Source organism: Temnothorax curvispinosus, unplaced genomic scaffold (assembly GCF_003070985.1).
Source record: "Temnothorax curvispinosus isolate PA1 unplaced genomic scaffold, ASM307098v1 QBEX01002197.1, whole genome shotgun sequence".
NCBI classification, from domain to species: Eukaryota; Metazoa; Arthropoda; class Insecta; order Hymenoptera; family Formicidae; genus Temnothorax; species Temnothorax curvispinosus.
The window spans coordinates 1-20,162 of NW_020211977.1; the positions used below are offsets into that span (position 1 = coordinate 1).

Below are 20,162 nucleotides of genomic sequence, written 5' to 3' on the forward strand. Positions count from 1 at the left end.
GTAACAACATATACACTACTATGCGTGTACTTGGCGCCTTTCTTTACTTTTTTTTTAAAAAAGGTAATTTTGTACAGATCCTAACTAACATCATGGGCGAACAAAATCTCCGCTTGCAGAGGGCTTACAATAGATGCGTCCGTTTTATTTTCCAGGCCAAGTGGGACGAACATATAACGCCTTACTTCGTCAGACTTGATTGGCTTAAAATCAGTTTTCGACGTTTGTATTTTGTGGGGAGCCTAACTTTTTCGGTGCTAGCGGAGATGAAAAGACCCGAGGTCATCTACTCTAACTTCGTGTTCAAACACGACATAGTCACGCGTGAAATAAAGGCTCCGCTTGGCACCTTGATTCTCCCGCAGTGTCGCACAGAGCTCTATAAGCGTTCCTTTTGTAGCTCTGCCGCGGAACTGTGGAATGGCATACTTCCGGACATACACAACGCGTCTTCTTTACCGGACTTTAAATCAAAATTGTACAACCACCTGCTTGCAATGTCTGGACAAACCCACGGCTTTTTTGTTTTTTTTTCTCGTTTGTGCGCTTAACGTTTTTTCTTATTTTTAATTTTCTCTTATTTTATTATACTTTTCTATCTTTTTCTTTTTTGTTTTTGTAACTAGTCTTATCTGCGTTATACTTTAATAAATAGATTTCGTCTATTTTTTATACAAATGTTTTTACGCTTTAGGGGATGTATCCCAGAGCGTGTATAAATAACGATTCGATTCGATTCGATAACGATTTGATTCTCTCTGTCTCCCTCCCTCCCCCCTTCTTCCCTTGTTCCTTCTTTTTTTAATTCAAACATTTAATCATTTTGTCTCTCAGATAATTGTAAGAAATATATCTAACTTACATGTTTATCTTTTCCTTATATATATTTTCTCGTATTTTCATTAACAATTAACGTATTTTCATTAACAATTAACATTCTTCTTTTCTCTTTTTTTTCTTTCAATATCTGGAAACTACATTTTCAATGCAAAAAGAAAAAATATAACGTAATGGTGTATTTTATCTGAAGTAAGCCAACTTTATACGATCTAAACAGATTTGAATTACAGCGGCTATCAACCAACCAATCAGAGCGCCCATAGAAATACGCGCGCGCTGTTGCAACGATTCGAATTCAATATGAGCCATGACGCCCACAACAGAGGCGTCGCGACGCTTCGACCTGCGCGGCGTTGTCAGTCTGAACGCGTTCATCATTCCGTACACATTGTCGTATGTCGCTTCAAGTCGGTTTCGATTCGACTTTTGTGCGGCGAAAAGTCATGTGCCTGTGTTTTCCAATATAAAATTACGAGAGAGTTCATCATCGGTGTAAGTGTCAATAAACTGTGGAAGACTAACGTTAAAAATATTTTTTAAATTATAGAATAGTTGTTTTGTAAGACGTAAAACATCTTTTGTAGATTGAATTTTTTATTCGCTTAGAATTTAATTTTTTAGATAAAAATATTCGAATTTTTGACAGTTCTCGAGTTAATAAATAGCATATATTTAAATTCAGAATTATAGATAGGTAAAAAAATCTTATTTAATCATAATAAAGTTCTAACTTAGAAAAATGTTTCAATTTTATAATAAAAAGAGCAAGGTTTATTATTTGTTTTTAATTTATCTAAAATACTTTTTTGTTTATTTATTGACTTAATGCACAAAAAATACATTAAAACTTTATAAAAATTAAAAAAGATAAAGAAATATTCAGTAACAGAAATTAATAGAATTAAAAATGTTTATATTAAAAGCTTATTTCTCAAGATTTAATATCAGGATTCTTAAGATTCTCAATTTAATATTAAAAATTAAAAAGGTCTAAAAAAACAGTGCATACAATTAAATTTTCTATAGAAAAATTTATTAAAAATTAGTTAAAGAATCCCAATTGGAGTATCGTCTCTTTTGTATCTTTTCGGAGAAACTAACGGCGTTACTTTTGTCTGTCATTTAACAAAAGAAACCATAAAAACTGTAAAAAAATTTTTTTTTTACTTTTAATAATTTCGGAAAAAACACTTTATGTGATACACACTATATGTATCCTGTATACAAAAGAGAGTACAATAATAATAATTTTTTGTAATTAAAACAATTATTCCGTAAAAATGTGTATGAGTACGAATATTATGACATTTCTCGGCGTCTTTGTTTCACAAGCAAATGAAAGCGATATTATAAGATCCCATGACTAGGTCAAACTTTAGGCTTTACTCGGTCAAGCGGTCATCACGTATCTACCCTCCACGATCATAATTTGCCTATATAATACAATCTTGCATTACATCGTAGAAAAGTAAAACAGCCTCAAAAGTCGAAACACATGACAAGTGAAACATTACAAAGAAAAAGATAAGAAAAGATTTTCTTATAGAATTGAGAAATTAAGATATTTTAATTTTGTTTTGTGTTTAATATCCTAAATATTTATTGTTAATATTTGTATCATATATGTAATAATTTGTAAAATATGTTTAGTTTTCAAATAAATTGCTTAATCATAGATTACTTTTGTAAACGGAGACGTTTCCTCGTGAATTAACTCAAAGTAGTTAATTCAATGTAGTATTGGATCATGCATTTATATTATAATTATATATATATATATATATATATATATATATATATATATATATATATAACTAATTACCGTTACAATTAGAATTACCGTTATAACTTTTCAAACAACAAGAATTTTATCTTAGAAATTCAATTTTATGAAAAGTTATAACGGTAACTCTGAATGAAATTCTAATGAATCATTAGTAATCGATTTAGTATCTATTTAGTCGGAGAAATAATTCCATATTAAGCATTCCTTAACACATTTCGATGTTTGTCTGAATACACATATATACAATCACATGCTATACGAGTATACTCACGCACTGATAAGAACGGTGATGTCACGAGCCAGACATTTTAACCTTAGGTTTAAGGTCAATCTATCTGCGAAGGTCGACTGACATGCGAATGGAATATCCAATAAAAAGGTTTCTTTGATCTGAAACTTATTTTTTATTGTCTAAAACTAAAAATACATTGTTTATTGCGATTTAGAAAACATTTATTGGAAATAATGAGAACAAAAATTGGTAAACTTTTAATTATTTTCATCCAAACTCATGTCTGAAAAACAATTCATGCAAGTAAATTCGCGATCAGACGTGCGCACACATTTGTCATGAGCCATATGACTGCATAACAAGCATTGTTTATTATTGGGAGTCGATGAAACGGCGTGGTATCGACTTTGCCCCGAACGTCGTTTTTCACTCCAAAAACATAAAAATTTTGAAAATACGCAAAAACTATTACCGGATTTGTATAGAGCATCAAAATCATTTACATATAGGTTCGCAAAAATAAAACTCGATGAAAGAGTAGAAATTTTTGAGAAATCAGAAAAATTACTTTTCGCCATCAAAAACGCTTATGTCGCGCTAAAAATTACACCGCAACTCAGAATGTCACCAAATTCCATTGATAATACTGGCACATAAAGACGGATTTACAGTAGAAAAGGCAAGTTTCTACGCCGCGATAGATTTAAATTGGCAAAAAAGCTAGTGTCAAGTTTGCCCCGGTGTCGAGTTTACCCCGGTCTCCCGTATATCTATCAATGCGCTTGATATTTTAAAAATTGTAGAAGGTTTGATATAGGCAAATTGCAATAAAGAATCGATTATAACTAAGGTACTTTCCCTAGATATAAGATACCTCAAAGAGACATATTTGTTCGATTGGTGACTCTATAATATACATATACAAGGTGTTTAGAAAAAGAGTAAGATATTTTAAGGAAATTTAGTATGCCCAAAAACAAGTTAAAAAGTCTTAATAAACATGGAGCCGCAAATAAGCTGTTTTCTAATATCTTTTTTTGTTTTTGATATTTTTATTTTTAAACAGACGACGCGCTTTAGGGCATTACTGTTAGCACTACCATACATAAAATGAATATCTGCCATTTCTGCTATTTCTTGGTGTAAAAAGCCATAATTATTGAAAATCGTGGTGCAACCAAACTTGTTGATAAGACCGCATTCGTCGACCTGGCTTTATTCGCAAACGACTCATTTGCGGACCCATTTTTATTAAGACTTTTCGACTTGTTTTTGGACATACTAAATTTTCTTAAAATATTTTACCCTTTCTTTTAAACACACTGTATATAACTTAACAGTTGCATTATTTTATCTCAATTTTTTAAATTTATTTTATTTATTTAAAGAAAAAAACAATAGATAACTAAATATATATTTGAAAAGTTACTGTTCATATATAATAAATACATTTATTTCTATTAATTGTAAATAACACATAAGCACATTGCGTACATATTTTAATCAAATTATATTAGAATTATATTAGCTATTCTACGTGTTTTTTTACAACTCTCATGAATTCTTTTATTGTATTTTTTAATATGCAATGTTTACCTTTCGCTTTCATTATAATATAGCTCAAACAAAGCAACAATACAAGTTGATAATCATCATACTATTTTCTTACATTACATGTAATTTTGCATTTTCTTTTTGCTACTATGGAAAAGAAGGTTTTATAACAAAGAAAAAACTCTCCAGAAATAATACTTTCACTTTTGTACATTAAAAATAAATTAAACAGGACTTCTATCATAGTAATTTTAATAGAATATTAAATAGATTAAAGACAATTCTCTCCCATTTCTAGATGTCCGAGTCTGTAAAAGTGGCGGTGAGATGTCGGCCTATGTCCAACAAAGAATTGCAGCAAGGATGTCAGGTATGTCAGATACACCGACTAACAATAAGTGTCGTTCCATTTACTATCCATATACTAAATGCAAATTTAAAACCAAATTTTAATATTTATTACTATTATACAATATTATTACGACAGTAAATAATTAATTTGGCAAAAATGTGACTTATCTTAGTCAACAAAGAAATGATTGAGAAAAGATTGAAAAAACTTGAAGAAAGATTGAAAAGCAAATGAGTAAGAGGAGGAAAGAAGAGAAGGAAGGAGAAAGAAGGAGAAAAGAGAGAAAGGAGAGAGGAGGGAACATGTGCGAAAGAAGAAAAGAGAGAGAGAGAGAAAGAGAGAGAGATAAGAAAAAGACAGAAACGAGAGAGGCATACTTATATCCTAATCTTTTGTGACATTTTATTTATTTTAATGCCATTTCTTGAACAAATCATAATTTATATTGAAATATATATACACTACGTTCTCATCAATTTTAAAAATTTTTATATCTTTTATTTGCTTATCTTATATACATATATACATGTATATAATCTTATAGACATATATTATAATTAATATTAGTTTTTAAGGCTCATTAGTCAATTAAGTTCTTTTTTTGATTCATCTTCAGTCAGACAAAGTCGCTTGAAAAGCGTTATTGTCATATATCGAGCGTATTGTAACCTAGCGACCACATCAAAACATGCGCACATGTTTCTTCACGCGCGGATGTTGCACTTTTCGCTGCAGCCAGGCGTCAAGTTTCTTATACCTTTGCGGATCTCTCGTTCTAGGTATAATAATTGGAGTATATTTGACTAAAATTACATACTACTTTCTAACTCGTTTAATTAAGTAATTTTTTTCCTCATATATCTAGATACAGGGTGAGTTTTATTTCGTGTGCCAATTATTTCAGAAAGTATTAGTGTAGTTGAAAAATGTTTCAGATAAAAGTTGGAGGGTTCAGAATGGACCAATAAACGTTATTAATAGATTTTGGATCCAGTGCTTGTGTTGGGTCCTACTGGGCCTTAATGGGCTCAACATGGGCCCTGGACTCAAAATCTACTAAGATCGTTTAGGGTAACTCCGGTATTTACGCCGCGGGGGTTTTACGCCGCAGATGTCAGAAAAAATAGAAGGAATGAAGGTACTTGCTCGCAATTATTCTGTTATGTGCTTTTATGCCATATTAGTATTTTGTTGTAATTTCAGTTTTTTACTGTTAATATTAACAAAACTGTTGTGAGTTGAATCGATTTCTCACCGTAGTAAGAAGCGCGATCTTGTGTTACGACCTACGTAAAATGATTACTGTAGGGAATGTAAAAGGTTTAATGGTTATTTCATGATACATAACTGTAGAGGGATAGTAAATAATATAATACAGCAAAATACAAGTACATAGCTCTTGTATTTTTTGTTTAACTTAATATCTTGTATATCCCTTCTGTTTAGGATATACGGCAAGTTAGCATGCGGAATTTATGCCACAGTACAGACACTTTGTAAAACTCGAAATTTCTTATGTGTTCTTTTTCCTTCTTTTTTTTTGGATCGTATAACAATAATCTTTAATGCATCTATTGCTCTTCTATTTTCTTTTTAAAATTTTTCAGTTTTATAATTTGTTTATTATTCTAACATCTTAATAAACTTCTTACACACATTTTATAATTTATTATGACATTTTATTGCCTTATTTATAAACATTTGTAATTTTTTATAAGGCGTATATTTTACCCATGAATGTTATATAACCCACCCCTCTGGGATATATGGCAAAAATGCAAGGGTTTCTAAAAGTTTTTCTTGTTAAATACAAAGAATGAATATTTTATATTTCTATTTTTTTTATAGTAGTAGACAGTATAAAGTTTTTATTGGTATAAATTATTTGTTTTAGTTTTAAACACAGTAAATAGTACTCGATAAATAAACTTGCCTTTTACTGGGCCGTATATACCGGAGTTACCCTATTGGTCCATATTGAACGCTCCAACTTTTACCTGATACATTTTTCCAAAAACCAATACTTTCTGAAATAATTGGCACACGAAATAAAACTCACCTGTATAAGTATAAACATGTAATAAAATTATAAAAAATATATTATAAAAATATAAACGTAATGAGTTACATAAAAAATATATAATAAAAATATAAACGTGATAAATTATATATGAGTATAGTGAATGAGTGCTGGTCAACGCGCGCGTGTGTATACACGTTCCTCATACAGACACACACACACACTCATACATTTACGTATACATGTATGTACATATATACAGTTATGTCCAAAATTATTAGCTCTCAGCGTATAATATGAATAAATTCCACTATATACACAGTTATATCATGGAAGAAATTTTATAGTCTTTTGTAGAGAAATTTTTTGAAAATTGATATCAAAAATTATTTTCCTAACAGAATAATGCTCTCACATGGCCACAAAAGAAGTAAATTATAATTATAATTTAAGCAAAATAAAGTCAAACTTTTATATTGGCCATCATAAAGTCTTGACTTCAAAACCTCATTAAACAGTAGGTCTTACTGGAAGGAGGGAGAAAGAAAGAAGGTTTAAAAGCGATAATGCAATTAAAAAGAAAAATTATGGCAATGTTAAAAGAGTGAGATAAAGCACTTTTGCATCTAACTATGAAAAATTTGATCAACTAATTTCATAAAGTGTATTTTAAAAGTTATAAAACATAGAGGAGGAGTAACAAAATATTAAATATTTGCAAATAAAGATGTGGAAATAAAGACTTTTATTTATAATCTTTAATTTACTTATTTTTATGTAAATTTTAGGAAATACGGAAAAAATACTCGCTTACCTAATAATTTTGGACATGACTGTATAATAATACACACATATTTACATACGAACATTTGTATTATAATTTTATTTTATTTTAATTATACATTATATTATAATTATATATTATGAATAAAACTTATTTCAAATAACCAGATTATAAAAATTAGCTTATTATACTAGGTTTTTAGAAAACAGGTTAAAAATTGCGAGGTTCTATCCGTTATAACATCATTGTGTGGCAGTTGCATGTAATACAAACAATACCACATTTATAAGCCATTTATCGATGGCGAGTGGAATATGTGCCAAATCGATAGTCCGGCCAAGTCACTCTACCATCTTTCCTGTAAATGACGACACAAGCTCTGTACAGGTATACACGTACACACACACACATAGATGTATCGTCACACTTTCCTGCTTTTAGTGACGTTGCGACTCACGCGATTAGCACTTTGCACGTTCTATTTTAAAAAGACAGCCGCTTAATTTGCGCATCAAAACTCTGAATACAATTTTTATTTTTGCTTTGTAATTACGTAATTATAAAATATTCCAAGAATTGCAATACAGTGTTCACAGTTCCTTAATTTCTTTGACCAAAGAATTTTTTTAAAAGTTTACTTTTTCCCTAAACTATTTTAAATTAAAGAAACATAATATAATGATATTTAATTAATTTACTAAATTAAATGTTCTTAAAAATATATTTTATGTGATACAGAGCTATGAGAAGTTTTAATGTAAGATTAACCTTTTCATAATAGAATAAGTTTTTATCTTTAATTTTAATTAAAATTTATTATTATTATTTTACTTTGTATACATAAAGATTACTAAGATTACTATGGGGACGGCGAGATGACAAGCTCAGCGCAGAGGGCAGCACTGAAATTGGGGACATGTCATATGTTTACGTTTAATGAGTAGAGAGGTTTGGAGAATTTTTTAACATATGCCGGGGGAATGTATGTGGCATATGGATGTAAAAATAAGGGAGGGCATCGGTTTCCGAGGGACAAGATGATGAAAAAACGGTGGATCACTGCTATAAAACGCGATTTATGTCCGAATATAAATTCGCTGTGCACAAACCACTTTAGACCTGAGGATTATATTACCACCGGCTTTAAAAGTAGTGAGTTTACAATAAAATTAATAGACATATCTATAATGAAACATATGTTTAGTCGCGAATTTGTATTCGAACATAAATCCTCGCGTTTTATAGCAGTGATAATCCACCGTTTATTTTTCATCATCTTGTCATTCTTGTCCCTCGAGAACCGATGCTCTCCCTTATTTTTACATCCATATGCCACACACATTCCCGGCATGTTAAAAAATTCCGAAATATTCACGTTTATGTACACAGATTTTCTCGTTAACGATATGCTCGGTACTCAGTGACAGCTCGGTGCGTCTCCAACTTTGCTAGCGCCCCTAGCGGCTAAGAGTGGCGCTCGCCGTCCCCATAATTCTCAAAGTAATTAATATTGAAAACTAAAGTTACAAAAGCTGACAAAAGTAATATAAATTTGTATTAATAATTTGAAACTACATAAATAAATATTTCCTACACAGATTTTGAAAAAAATTCAAATTTTGCTGTTTTTACTATTTTTATATTATACTAGGGTAGACCGGGGCACGTTGTCACGCGGGGCACGTTGTCACTTTGGCTTTATTTAAAAAACTAATAACCGGAGGGCAGCACCCGTCATTCCCAAAACGTGTTAGTGTATGCCCATCTTTGGTGTGTTTACAGTCTTGAGATTGCGCCAGCCGTGTTGACGTAAAATCAACTTGAAAGTTTTTTGCGACTGTAAGTAAAATTTTATTGTCTCAAACGTGTCGGACATGAGGCTGTTTGAAGTAAAAAAATTCCCTCGGGGCACGTTGTCACAAATTTGATGGGAATCTATTCCGAATCTTCGGATGACGATAACGAATAAAAATATTTTATGTTTAATCACCGACATGATTATAAAAGAAAAAATGTTTATCAATAAGTTGCGCATTCGAGTGGAATTCTTGCCTATTTAGATTAAGACGAAAACTTCGTGCTTCTTGTACTTTTTTGAAATAAAATAAATGTTTCTGTGAAGGATTTTACTTAATTACATTGCAGCGCACTATAATATATTGATATTTACGTTGTATACAGTTTGGATTACATTTTGCATGCAATTACATTTGATGTGACAACGTGCCCCGTGCCCGGGGCACGTTGTCACAAGCGACCTGTCGTTATTTATTGTTATGTAACAACTGTAGAGTAACAATCACACAAAATTCGATACTGTCCAATTAAAGCTGAGGGTTCACTCGAAATTTTGGCATATCAAAGTACTCTTAAATATTGAATGTAAAAAATACAAAAAATATTGAAAAAAATGTGTGACAACGTGCCCCGGTCTACCCTATATTTTATTTGACACAAAAAAATAAATTATTTGATTTGTAATGTTTAATTATTTTCTGATTAAAAAAAGAATTTATATTTTTAAGGCACTATGCTATGTACACGGGAATAGATATAACGAATTAGACGGGTAGATAGCGCATACTCATGCACGCAGTGTCCTTGTCGATCGCTAAATAATTTATGCACGACATACGTAATCCATATTACCGTAATTCACTTACAGCATTTACTTAGCTAGCTTCGCTACATATATCAATGAAGCGACGTCCATCCAGGCGAAGGGAGACAGTGTGTCAATGCACATTCTAACATTCTTATCAACGATCGGAACGTTATTATGTTATACTCTACATTTAGCGCTAAAGCCGTTCGATATGCATTTCACGCTAAAATTACATGATTATTATTACTTTTTACTAATTTTATATAGCTATTTTTATTGTTCTTATATTAATTTTGTTTATATTTAATTTTACTTTTTTTATTTTTTATTGATTATGTTACTATTATTATAATTATGTTATTATTATTACTATAACGCGTTACTATTATTTTCTTTTATTAAATAACTCAGGATTTACAATTATATACATATAAATTATTAGTTTACAGTTATTTGCATTGGTATTTTGATTAAAAAAGTTGTGAAAAGTTGAAAAGTTGAAAAGGTGAAAAATTTTGATTAAAAAAAGATTAAACGAGATAAAAAATCTATCTTTTTTTTCAGTCCAAAATTTTTAGAGGTTTTAATATAACAAATCTTATAAATAATATAACAGTATTAAGTACTATTATCATTAACTTATTTGCGTTACATTAATTCTTTTAATATTTTAGTACATTACTTGTGTATAATATGTGTATAGTCATTTAACAAATCGTTTACTACAACTTTGTACGAGTAATCACATAATTTATCGTAGGTCGACATATATTATCGTTCCGTCCAAGAGTTTCCCAGCCGATAATATTTCACATTCTCGTTCGTGGAGTTTCTTATTCGCGGAACTGTTATTCCGCGAAACTTGCCGCATTTGTGAGTCATCGTACTTTCAATTGACCAATTATCGAACGTATTTTTCGTTATTATGTTCGCAAATTTTTATTTTAATGCATCGTAATATCATAGAATTATCTCATATTTCATTGAGTCGCTCTATATATGTCATTATTAATTCCATTACCCTTATTATGTCTGTACAGGGTGTCTCTAAAATCTGCTTTGTATTTTAAGAACGGCTGAAAATATGGAAAAATGTTGAAATGTTTTCCACCTCTTTTTCCCCCAAAAATAACGAAAGAGAACATCTCGAAAATTTTAAATGGCAAGAAAGAAAGAGAGAGAGAGAGAGAGAGAGAGAGAGAGAGGGTATAATAGTTTCGAGTATTTATAATATCCACCTCATTTAAGGTCTTGTTAAAAGAAAAATTTTAGGTACAAATTTTTGGGGCCGCTACATTGTCCATCTAAAATGGCGTGGATGATCAAATTTAAATTATATAAGGTAACTTCGGTATTTACGCCGCGCGGGGATTTACGCCGTTGAAGTCAGAAAAATAGAAGGAATAAAGATACTTGCTCGCAATTACACTGTTATGTGCCTTTATGCCATATTAGTATTGTGTTGTAATTTCAGTTCTTTACTGTCAATATTAACGAAACCGTCGTGAGTTGAATCGACTTCTCACCGTAGTAAATAGCGCGATTCTATATTACGACCTACGTAAAATGATTACTGTAGGGGATGTAAAAGGTTTAATGGTTATTTCATGATACATAAGTCTCATAGAGATATAAGAATAGAGTGCGCGAGTCATATGCTAGCACGTAAAAGGCTGCGATATAGGAATAGAAAAAGAACGCTGCATGTAGGCTCTTTCTGTCTTTGTTTACGCGCGCATGGGAAACAAAGACAAAAGGGGCCCACGCGCAGCTTTCTCTTTCTATTTTTATATCGCTTTTTCAGCTTGCTCGCGTACTCTATTCCTATATCTCTATGATAAGTGTAGAGGGGTAATAAAGGATGGAATATACAGCAAAATACAAGTGCATAGCTCTTGTATTCTTTGTTTAGCTTGATATCTTGTATATCCCTCCTGCTTAGGATATACGACATTTTTAGCTTGCGGGATTTACCACAGTACAGACACTTTATAAAAATCGGAATCTTCTATGTGTTCTTTTTCTTTCTTTTTCTTGGATCGTATACCAATAACCTTTAATGCATCCATCGTTTTTCTATTTTCTTTTAAAAATTTTTTATAATTTGTTTATTATTTTTACATCTTAAAAAACTTTTTACACACATTTTATAACTTATTATGACATTTTATTGCCTTATTTGTAAACATTACTTGTAATTTTTTATAAGGCGTATATTCCACATATGAATATCATTTATTCCACCCCTCTGGGATATATGGCAAAAATGCAAGGGTTTCTAAAAATTTTTCTTATTAAATACAAAAAATTAATATTTTACATTTTTATTTTTTTTTATAGTAGTAGACAATATAAAGTTTTTATTGGTATAATTCATTTGCCTTAAACATAGTAAATAGTACTCAATAAATTAAGTTTTCTCAGGTGCGGCGTATATACCGGAGTTACACCAAAATATTTAGTCAAGAAAAAATTTCAAGAGAAATATTAGGCATGTTAAGAAAAAGAAAATCAAGTGGCACACTTAAAAAATAACATTTAAATTTAAAAATAACAATTTTCTGAAACTTAGTTAAATATATATATATTATATATATACATATATATATATATATATATATATATATATATATGTCCTTATAAATTATATATAACCATATAAGCTCTTATTAGGCCAAAATTCATATATAAGCATATAAAATTGCTTCTTATATGAGCACATAAGACATTATAAAAGATTTTTTTTCCCAGGCAATTTTGTTACTGTTCATTGATAACTTCAATCTTTTGCATTAATTGTATTATAATTGTAAGCATTAAAGAGCTTTATCTCCTATGATTTTAATAAATATTTTATTATTAATATCCTGATAAGCTAAATCAAGATAAACCCATAATTATAAAAATTTAAACAGTTAATATAACAGTTAAAGGTCGACATTATAATATAAAAAATGAAAGATTTTGATAATGACATTCCACGTTAAATATCATTTAAAATGCTATCATATTGAAAATTTCTATTAAAATTTTACATTATGAAAAATTCGATAAATGAAATTCTAGATCTACTTTCTCTTGTTCTGCAAAATGATCGATATTATAGTGCGGAAAATAGGAAACATCGATTATCATATTTTGTCGATTCTTATCACATGTGTATTTTCCACTGACACATTTGTCGCAGAACGTGGTGACGATCGATCCGCTAACAAAATCCTGCACGTTGGAAAATACCGCCAGTGGAAATGGAAAAGTCTACCAATTCGATGCTACATTCAGCCCGTCCGCTACAACAGAATCGGTCTACGAAGATGTAGGTTCCGTAATCGTTGAGGCTGTCTTAGAGGGTTACAATGGCACTGTGTTCGCTTACGGTCAAACTGGTTGCGGGAAATCATTTACAATGCGAGGATTCATCGAACGTGCATTGGAACATTTATTCGAGGCGACTTCCACCGCCAGTTCCGAAACAAGGTATTCTTCAAACTCTTAAACAATGTTTGCCGCGGTATCTAGATAAAATTATCTAGATGATCATCCAGATAAAGAAATAGAATTATCTTTATCTTATCTAGATGGAAAAATAGAAAGTATATTCATCTTTATCTTAGATGAAAAATCATGTTATCTTATCTAATAAAAATTATCTAAGATAAGATTTTAATTCTTCCTGTTATTTCTTTACCGCAGTTTAAATTAAGGAGGTTTGATGGCTTCATCGGAGAGAGTAGTGGGACGCGGGGGTTCTGGAAACAGCGCACTAGCGTTTGAAGTAGTGGGAATGAAGGGGATTGCTCTGATTGGTCGCCGCGTGTATAATGCGTGCTGCTGTCACGTCGTTCACGACCATGACAGTCCAGCAGACGAAAAATCAAGCAATTTATGCTTTAATAATTAATTTTTCTACGAAATGTGCGGTAACCTTCCCCTTTCTTTCGCTCATTTATTTGTAAATTATTAAGTTACATGTGCAAATTTCTTTTTCTTTATTATTTTGCATTTCTTCTTGCACTTATTTCATTCTGAAGGTATATGCAATATGTCATTTCCCATAAAAACCTATGTTAAAAATGCAGCCAGTTTTATGAAATTTTAATATGTTGTTCTGGAATGCAAAATAGAATTATGTGAATTTTTGGAAAATTTTTCACCGTCCCGTTTTAAAAAAAATCTAATCCAAAAATTGTACTTTTTAAATTTTTGGAGTAGATTTTTTTCAAAACGGGACGGTGAAAAATTCCTAGTAAATTCACATAATTCTATTTTGCATTCCAGAACAACATATTAAAATTTTATAAAATTCTCTGCATTTTGTTGTAGCCATCGAACCTCCTTAAATTAAATTTCAGAACATTATATATAGGGTAACTCCGGTATATACGCCGCACCTAAGGAAAACTTATTTATTGAGTACTATTTCATATATTTAAGGCAAATGAATTATACCAATAAAAACTTTATACTGTCTACTACTATAAAAAAATTAGAAATAAGAAATATTTATTCTTTGTATTTAACAAAAAAAACTTTTAGAGACCCTTGCATTTTTACCATTTATCCTATAAGAGTGGGATAAATGATATCCATAGGTAGAATATACGCCTTATAAAAAATTACAAGTAACGTTTATAAATAAGGCAATAAAATGTCATAATAAGTTATAAAATGTGTGTAAAAAGTTTATTAAGGTGTAAGAATAATAAACAAATTATAAAACTGAAAAATTTTTTAAAGAAGTTAGACGAACGATAGATGCATTAAAGGTTATTGTTATATGATCCAAAAAAAAAAAAAGAAAAAAAGAACAGAAGATTTCGATTTTTACAGAGTGTTTATACTATGGGATAAATCCCGCACCCTAAAAATGTTATATATCTTAAACAGGTGGGATATACAAGATATCAAGCTAAACAAAGAATACAAGAGCTATGCACTTGTATTTTGCTGTATTCCATCTTTTACTATCCCTCTACACTTATGTATTATGAAATAACCATTAAACCTTTTGCATTCTCTACAGTAACCATTTTACGCAATCGTAATATATGATCGCGCTATTTATTACATTGAAAAATCGATTCAACTCACGACGGTTTTGTTAATATTAACAGTAAAGGACTGAAATTACAACAATACTAATGTGGCATAAAGGCACATAACAAAATAATTGCGAGCAAATACCTTCATTTCTTTTATTTTTTCTGACTTCTGCGCTGTAAATCCGAATCGGTATTTACGCCGCGCGGGGATTTACAGCGCAGAAGTCAGAAAAAATAAAAGGAATAAAGGTATTTGCTCGCAATTATTTTATTATGTGCCTTTATGCCACATTAGTATTGTGTTGTAATTTCACTCCTTTACTGTTAATATTAACAAAACCGTCGTGAGTTGAATAAAATTGTGTAAAGACACATTTTTGAAAAAAGTAAATTATTTACACTACAAAAATATCATTACACTAGAAAATAGATCAACTTCTAGTAGTAGCAGAGAGGATTTCTGTCACAATATTGAAAAAAATGAAAATATTAAATAAACAATTATTAGAGATAACATCAAATTTCATATTTGGAATTGAATAAATGGAATTAAAAGAACTCCAATCTCTTATAAATTTTCAAAATGTTGAAAACATCTTTTTTAAATATAATACATCCCTGCCACATCGCCGGTGCTAGTAGAACGCCTTTTAAATATTTAGCACAGCAAATAAGTGTAGGTACGTCGAAATTGCTTATCAGACAAAATATTCAAAAACTTTTATTTTTGAGAAATAAAAACTGAAAATAAAATTGTGAATACTGTTTTAATATCTTTTTTATAATCTGTGTATTTTTGAAATAATTTTTTATAGATAGTCTGATAAACACAAAATTATCTAGATAAATCACAATAATTATTTTATTTTTTATCGAGATTAATTAATAACAAAATTATCTTTATACCTCATCTAAGATAAATTTACGGATTTTCATCTTATCTTCAACTCAAATGATTTTGAAGTCATGCATCTAAGGCAAACGCTGCTCTTAAATCAATTTCTACAAAAATATATAATTTACACAATATTCCATTTTAATGGAAACAAAACATATACAGGATAATTCAGAACAAACGTTTGTCCTTGAAATGTCGTATTCCTGACTTAATTCTCTAAGACGACTTTTTTCCAAAATTTTGTTCAAAGCTTAGAGTTTTTAAATTATAAGAAGAAATAGTTTACTTATCACAGGTCGGGTACAAGAGATAGGCAAGGACGGTGAGTTACAACTCACAATCAGACGCGGGCGCTTACGTGGAACCTTTCCCTCCCCCACGCCAGCGCCCTGTATATACCCAACCTGTGATAAGCAAACTATTTCTTTTTACACTAAGCTTTATACAAAACTTAAGAAAAGAAAAAATCGTTAGATTAGAATTAAGGAATTTTAAGGACAAACATGTGTTCTGAATCACATTGTTTAAACACGAATCGATTTACACAACGAAAACAACTTATACAAAAGTTATTCAATTTTAAGAGAGAAATATAAAAGTTATTTACATATTGTATAGATTATATATTTCTTCTCAAATGCTTTATTATCATTACATTTTCTACGTTTAGGTATTTGGCGTTGCTGAGTTACCTCGAGATCTACAACGAGCGATTACGAGATTTGTTACAAGACGACACTGGGGAAACCCTGACACTGAAAGAGGACCCCACGAAAGGTACCTACGTCGCGGGTGGATTGCGCGAGGTCACCGTCAAAGACGCGACCGAATGCGCCACGTTGGTTCAACAGGGCGATCAAAGGAGAGCCGCAGCCGCGACGAAGATGAACGCTGCCAGTTCGAGGAGTCACGCTGTTTTAACTCTGTCACTCGAGGCGATCGCCATCAATGACGATGATAAACGTGGTAATGCTATCAGGAGAGGTCGATTGCATTTAGTCGATCTAGCTGGATCCGAAAGGCAAACCAGGACTGGAGCTACGGGAGATCGTTTGAAAGAAGCTGCCAGTATCAATCTGAGTTTATCGGCATTAGGGAATGTCATTAGTGCGTTAGCGGCCGGAAATGGAAGACATGTCCCTTACAGGTATTATGCCAAATCATTTTTACATAATTTTTCATGAACTTTCAGCTTTATCTTTTCTGATTTACACCACTACTTGATGAAGTTTTCATTTTACATTATTTACATATAATCAAAAATTGTATTTACTTAACTTTCTTATTTGAAAATTATGTCCAAACGTTGAAAACCCCATAAGAATTAAGAAACACTGCAATTGCAATTCAATTTTGACTTATCTTTCTTAGATGATTTAATTTATTATGCAATAAAATACAATATTATTTATAATATTATACTTATTTATACTTATTTATTACATACACATAATTATTTAACGCAGATTCCACTTTCTTAAGATTTTACAAATTATCGAAAAGAACAAAATAAAAAGTAATTATAAACTAAAGGTACTATGATTCTTCTCAGAGATAGTAAACTGACGAGACTGCTGCGAGACAGTCTGGGTGGGAATGCCAGAACTTTGATGATCGCCTGCGTAAGCCCAAGTGACATCGACGCTGAAGAGACCCTCAGCACTCTGCGCTATGCTGCCCGAGCTCGTTGCATCAAGAATAAGCCGATCGTCAATGAAGACCCTAAAGACGCTCTTCTTAGACAATATCAATTAGAACTTCAACGTTTAAGGAAGTTGCTTGACTGCAGCGACCCATTAAACGCTGGATCGGACTTCCAAAAAGATGCGGAGGAAGAGAGAAAGAAACAATATTCCGACGAGGTGATGCAATAATTATATAATTTTTCTATTATAATTTTTAATTTTACAAATATATATATGTATATAAATGTTCTTATTAATTATTCTACAAATATCTTTTTCACAGTTATTTTATACACTTATTGTTATTATTATTAATTATATATTGCTAATATAGTTTTATATAAATTTAATTATAAATTTTTAGAATATATATATAATTTGTATATTCAATATATAAACAATCTTCTATTTATCTATTTCTATGTAAAAAAAAGAGTTGCATATTTCTTAATTTAACTTCAAAATACAGTTGATACTTTTCACTTGCATACACGATACAAATTATACAATATATAACAATAAGAAAGATATAAATATGATTAAAGGTGGAGAGGCTACGGAAAGAGTGCGAGAGTTCAAATTTATCAGCTCAAAAACTAAAAGAGGAACTAGAAGCTCTGAAATTCCGTTACGAATCGGGATTAAACATGACGAACAATATTGACAAAAATGAAAATCTCAGTCAAGAATGTGAGAAGATGAATGAGTTGGATAAAGAACGAATGGAAAGAAGAAGAAAGAAAAGAGAGGCAGCTTTACAAGATGTTCTAAGAAGGTTGGAGAAACTGACGATTGGTGGAGAAGAGATCGGTAATGCGGAACTGAAAAAAAGGAGGGAGAAAAGAAGAAAGAAGCTAGAAGTTCTTGTAGGGGCGCTGGAAGCCAACGATGCCAATGGTAGTGTCTTCCAAGTATACGGCCAACTGAGGTTTGTACAATATTCATCAATGTTAATTTATTTGTAACTAGCTGGTTACCCGGGCTTCGCCCGGGAGTCGTTTTTCTTCAAACAACTTCATTTGTGTTTTAATATCCTTAATCGAAAAAAATTCCTTTATTAGTTCGGATACCAATTCCCAAAAAGATCGGTAACGAAAAACTATACAGTTTATGGCACTTCCTGGGAAATTCTACCCCTATTTTGTATACAACTTTTTAAGATTTGGTCAATTATTTCCCGAAAAATTGGAAAAATTTCGGATACCGGTTCTCAAAAAGATCGGTAACGAAAAACTATACACTTTATAACATTCCCCGGAAAATTCTACCCCTATTTTATATACTTTTGGTAAAAATTCGGTCGAATAGTTTAAGAGTGTATAAAGAACATACATACAGACATTCTATTTTATATATATAGATATTTGTAATTTATCTAAAGACTAAAATCATTTGAAAAAAACCGCACTATTTTAAAAAATATTTTGAAAAGTTATTTTTTTCTATTTTAATAAAAATTTAATAATAATTAAAAAAAATTGTTTTTTATTTTTAAAAAATAATATTCAAACAGAATAATGTAAAATAAAATTATGTTTAAAAAATAACAGATAAAGGATAGTAATAATATAAATATAATAGAAAAAAGCTTCCTCTATGAAGAAGCAAAAAAGAGATACTAGCTCGAGATTGAAGAACAAAATATTCACTTTTTTATGTCTTTTTTATGTACCTTATTTATGTCTCTATAAATTTTGATAAGTATATTTTTATTAATAATAAAGAAATGATCACTATTGATCATATATTTAAAATAACAGATCGACAGAAGATGCACTGAAGAAGATGGCGAAGCGAGTAAAACAATTAGAAGCTGAAGCCGCAGATCTCCAGGCATCCTGGGACGCCGAACGTCGCGAGCTCCTTCGAAGAGAACTGTTAACGTCCCAATTGTGCGACCTCATGGTACCCTATCTTCGTCCTGGCTGCCTCTTTCGAGATATTGCAGCGATGAGAGAGGCGGCGACCTGGTGCGATGAACTAGGACGATGGCGCTTGCCGGATGTGTCCCCTCATATACCTCTACCTCCAGCCGCTCCCACGGCGCGGGCGGATATTCTTCACCTCACCGGTATTTCCTCCAAGGCAGATCACAATAACAATAGTAATAATAATAGTAGCAATGACGAGAATGATAGTGATCAAGATAACGATAACGAAGAAGACGGTAGACGAGATATACAGAAAAAAAACGGCTGGAATGCCGTGAACACTTATTTTCGAAGAAGCAGAGTGGATACTCTTCTAGCACACGCAAGGGAAGCGAAGACTTTCGGTAAGATTATATCATATGCGCGCACGAGTATTATATGTTTATATTTATGTGTACGCTACTATTTAATTCGCTTATTTGCTGCAACAATG

General features: G+C 31.0%; 1 protein-coding gene across 1 annotated transcript in view; it reads left to right on the forward strand.

Moving 5' to 3' along the window:
• Positions 1-1,215: 1,215 nt before the first annotated feature.
• Positions 1,216-20,162, forward strand: part of LOC112468873 (osmotic avoidance abnormal protein 3-like) — a 23,681-nt gene continuing 4,734 nt past the window's right edge. The window contains exons 1-7 of the mRNA XM_025038245.1: positions 1,216-1,332; positions 4,711-4,782; positions 13,361-13,650; positions 16,784-17,260; positions 17,666-17,975; positions 18,344-18,726; positions 19,559-20,073. Of these exons, the coding sequence (XP_024894013.1) occupies positions 4,711-4,782; positions 13,361-13,650; positions 16,784-17,260; positions 17,666-17,975; positions 18,344-18,726; positions 19,559-20,073 (2,047 nt within the window). The 5' untranslated portion in view covers positions 1,216-1,332. The remainder of the gene's footprint in view (positions 1,333-4,710; positions 4,783-13,360; positions 13,651-16,783; positions 17,261-17,665; positions 17,976-18,343; positions 18,727-19,558; positions 20,074-20,162) is intronic.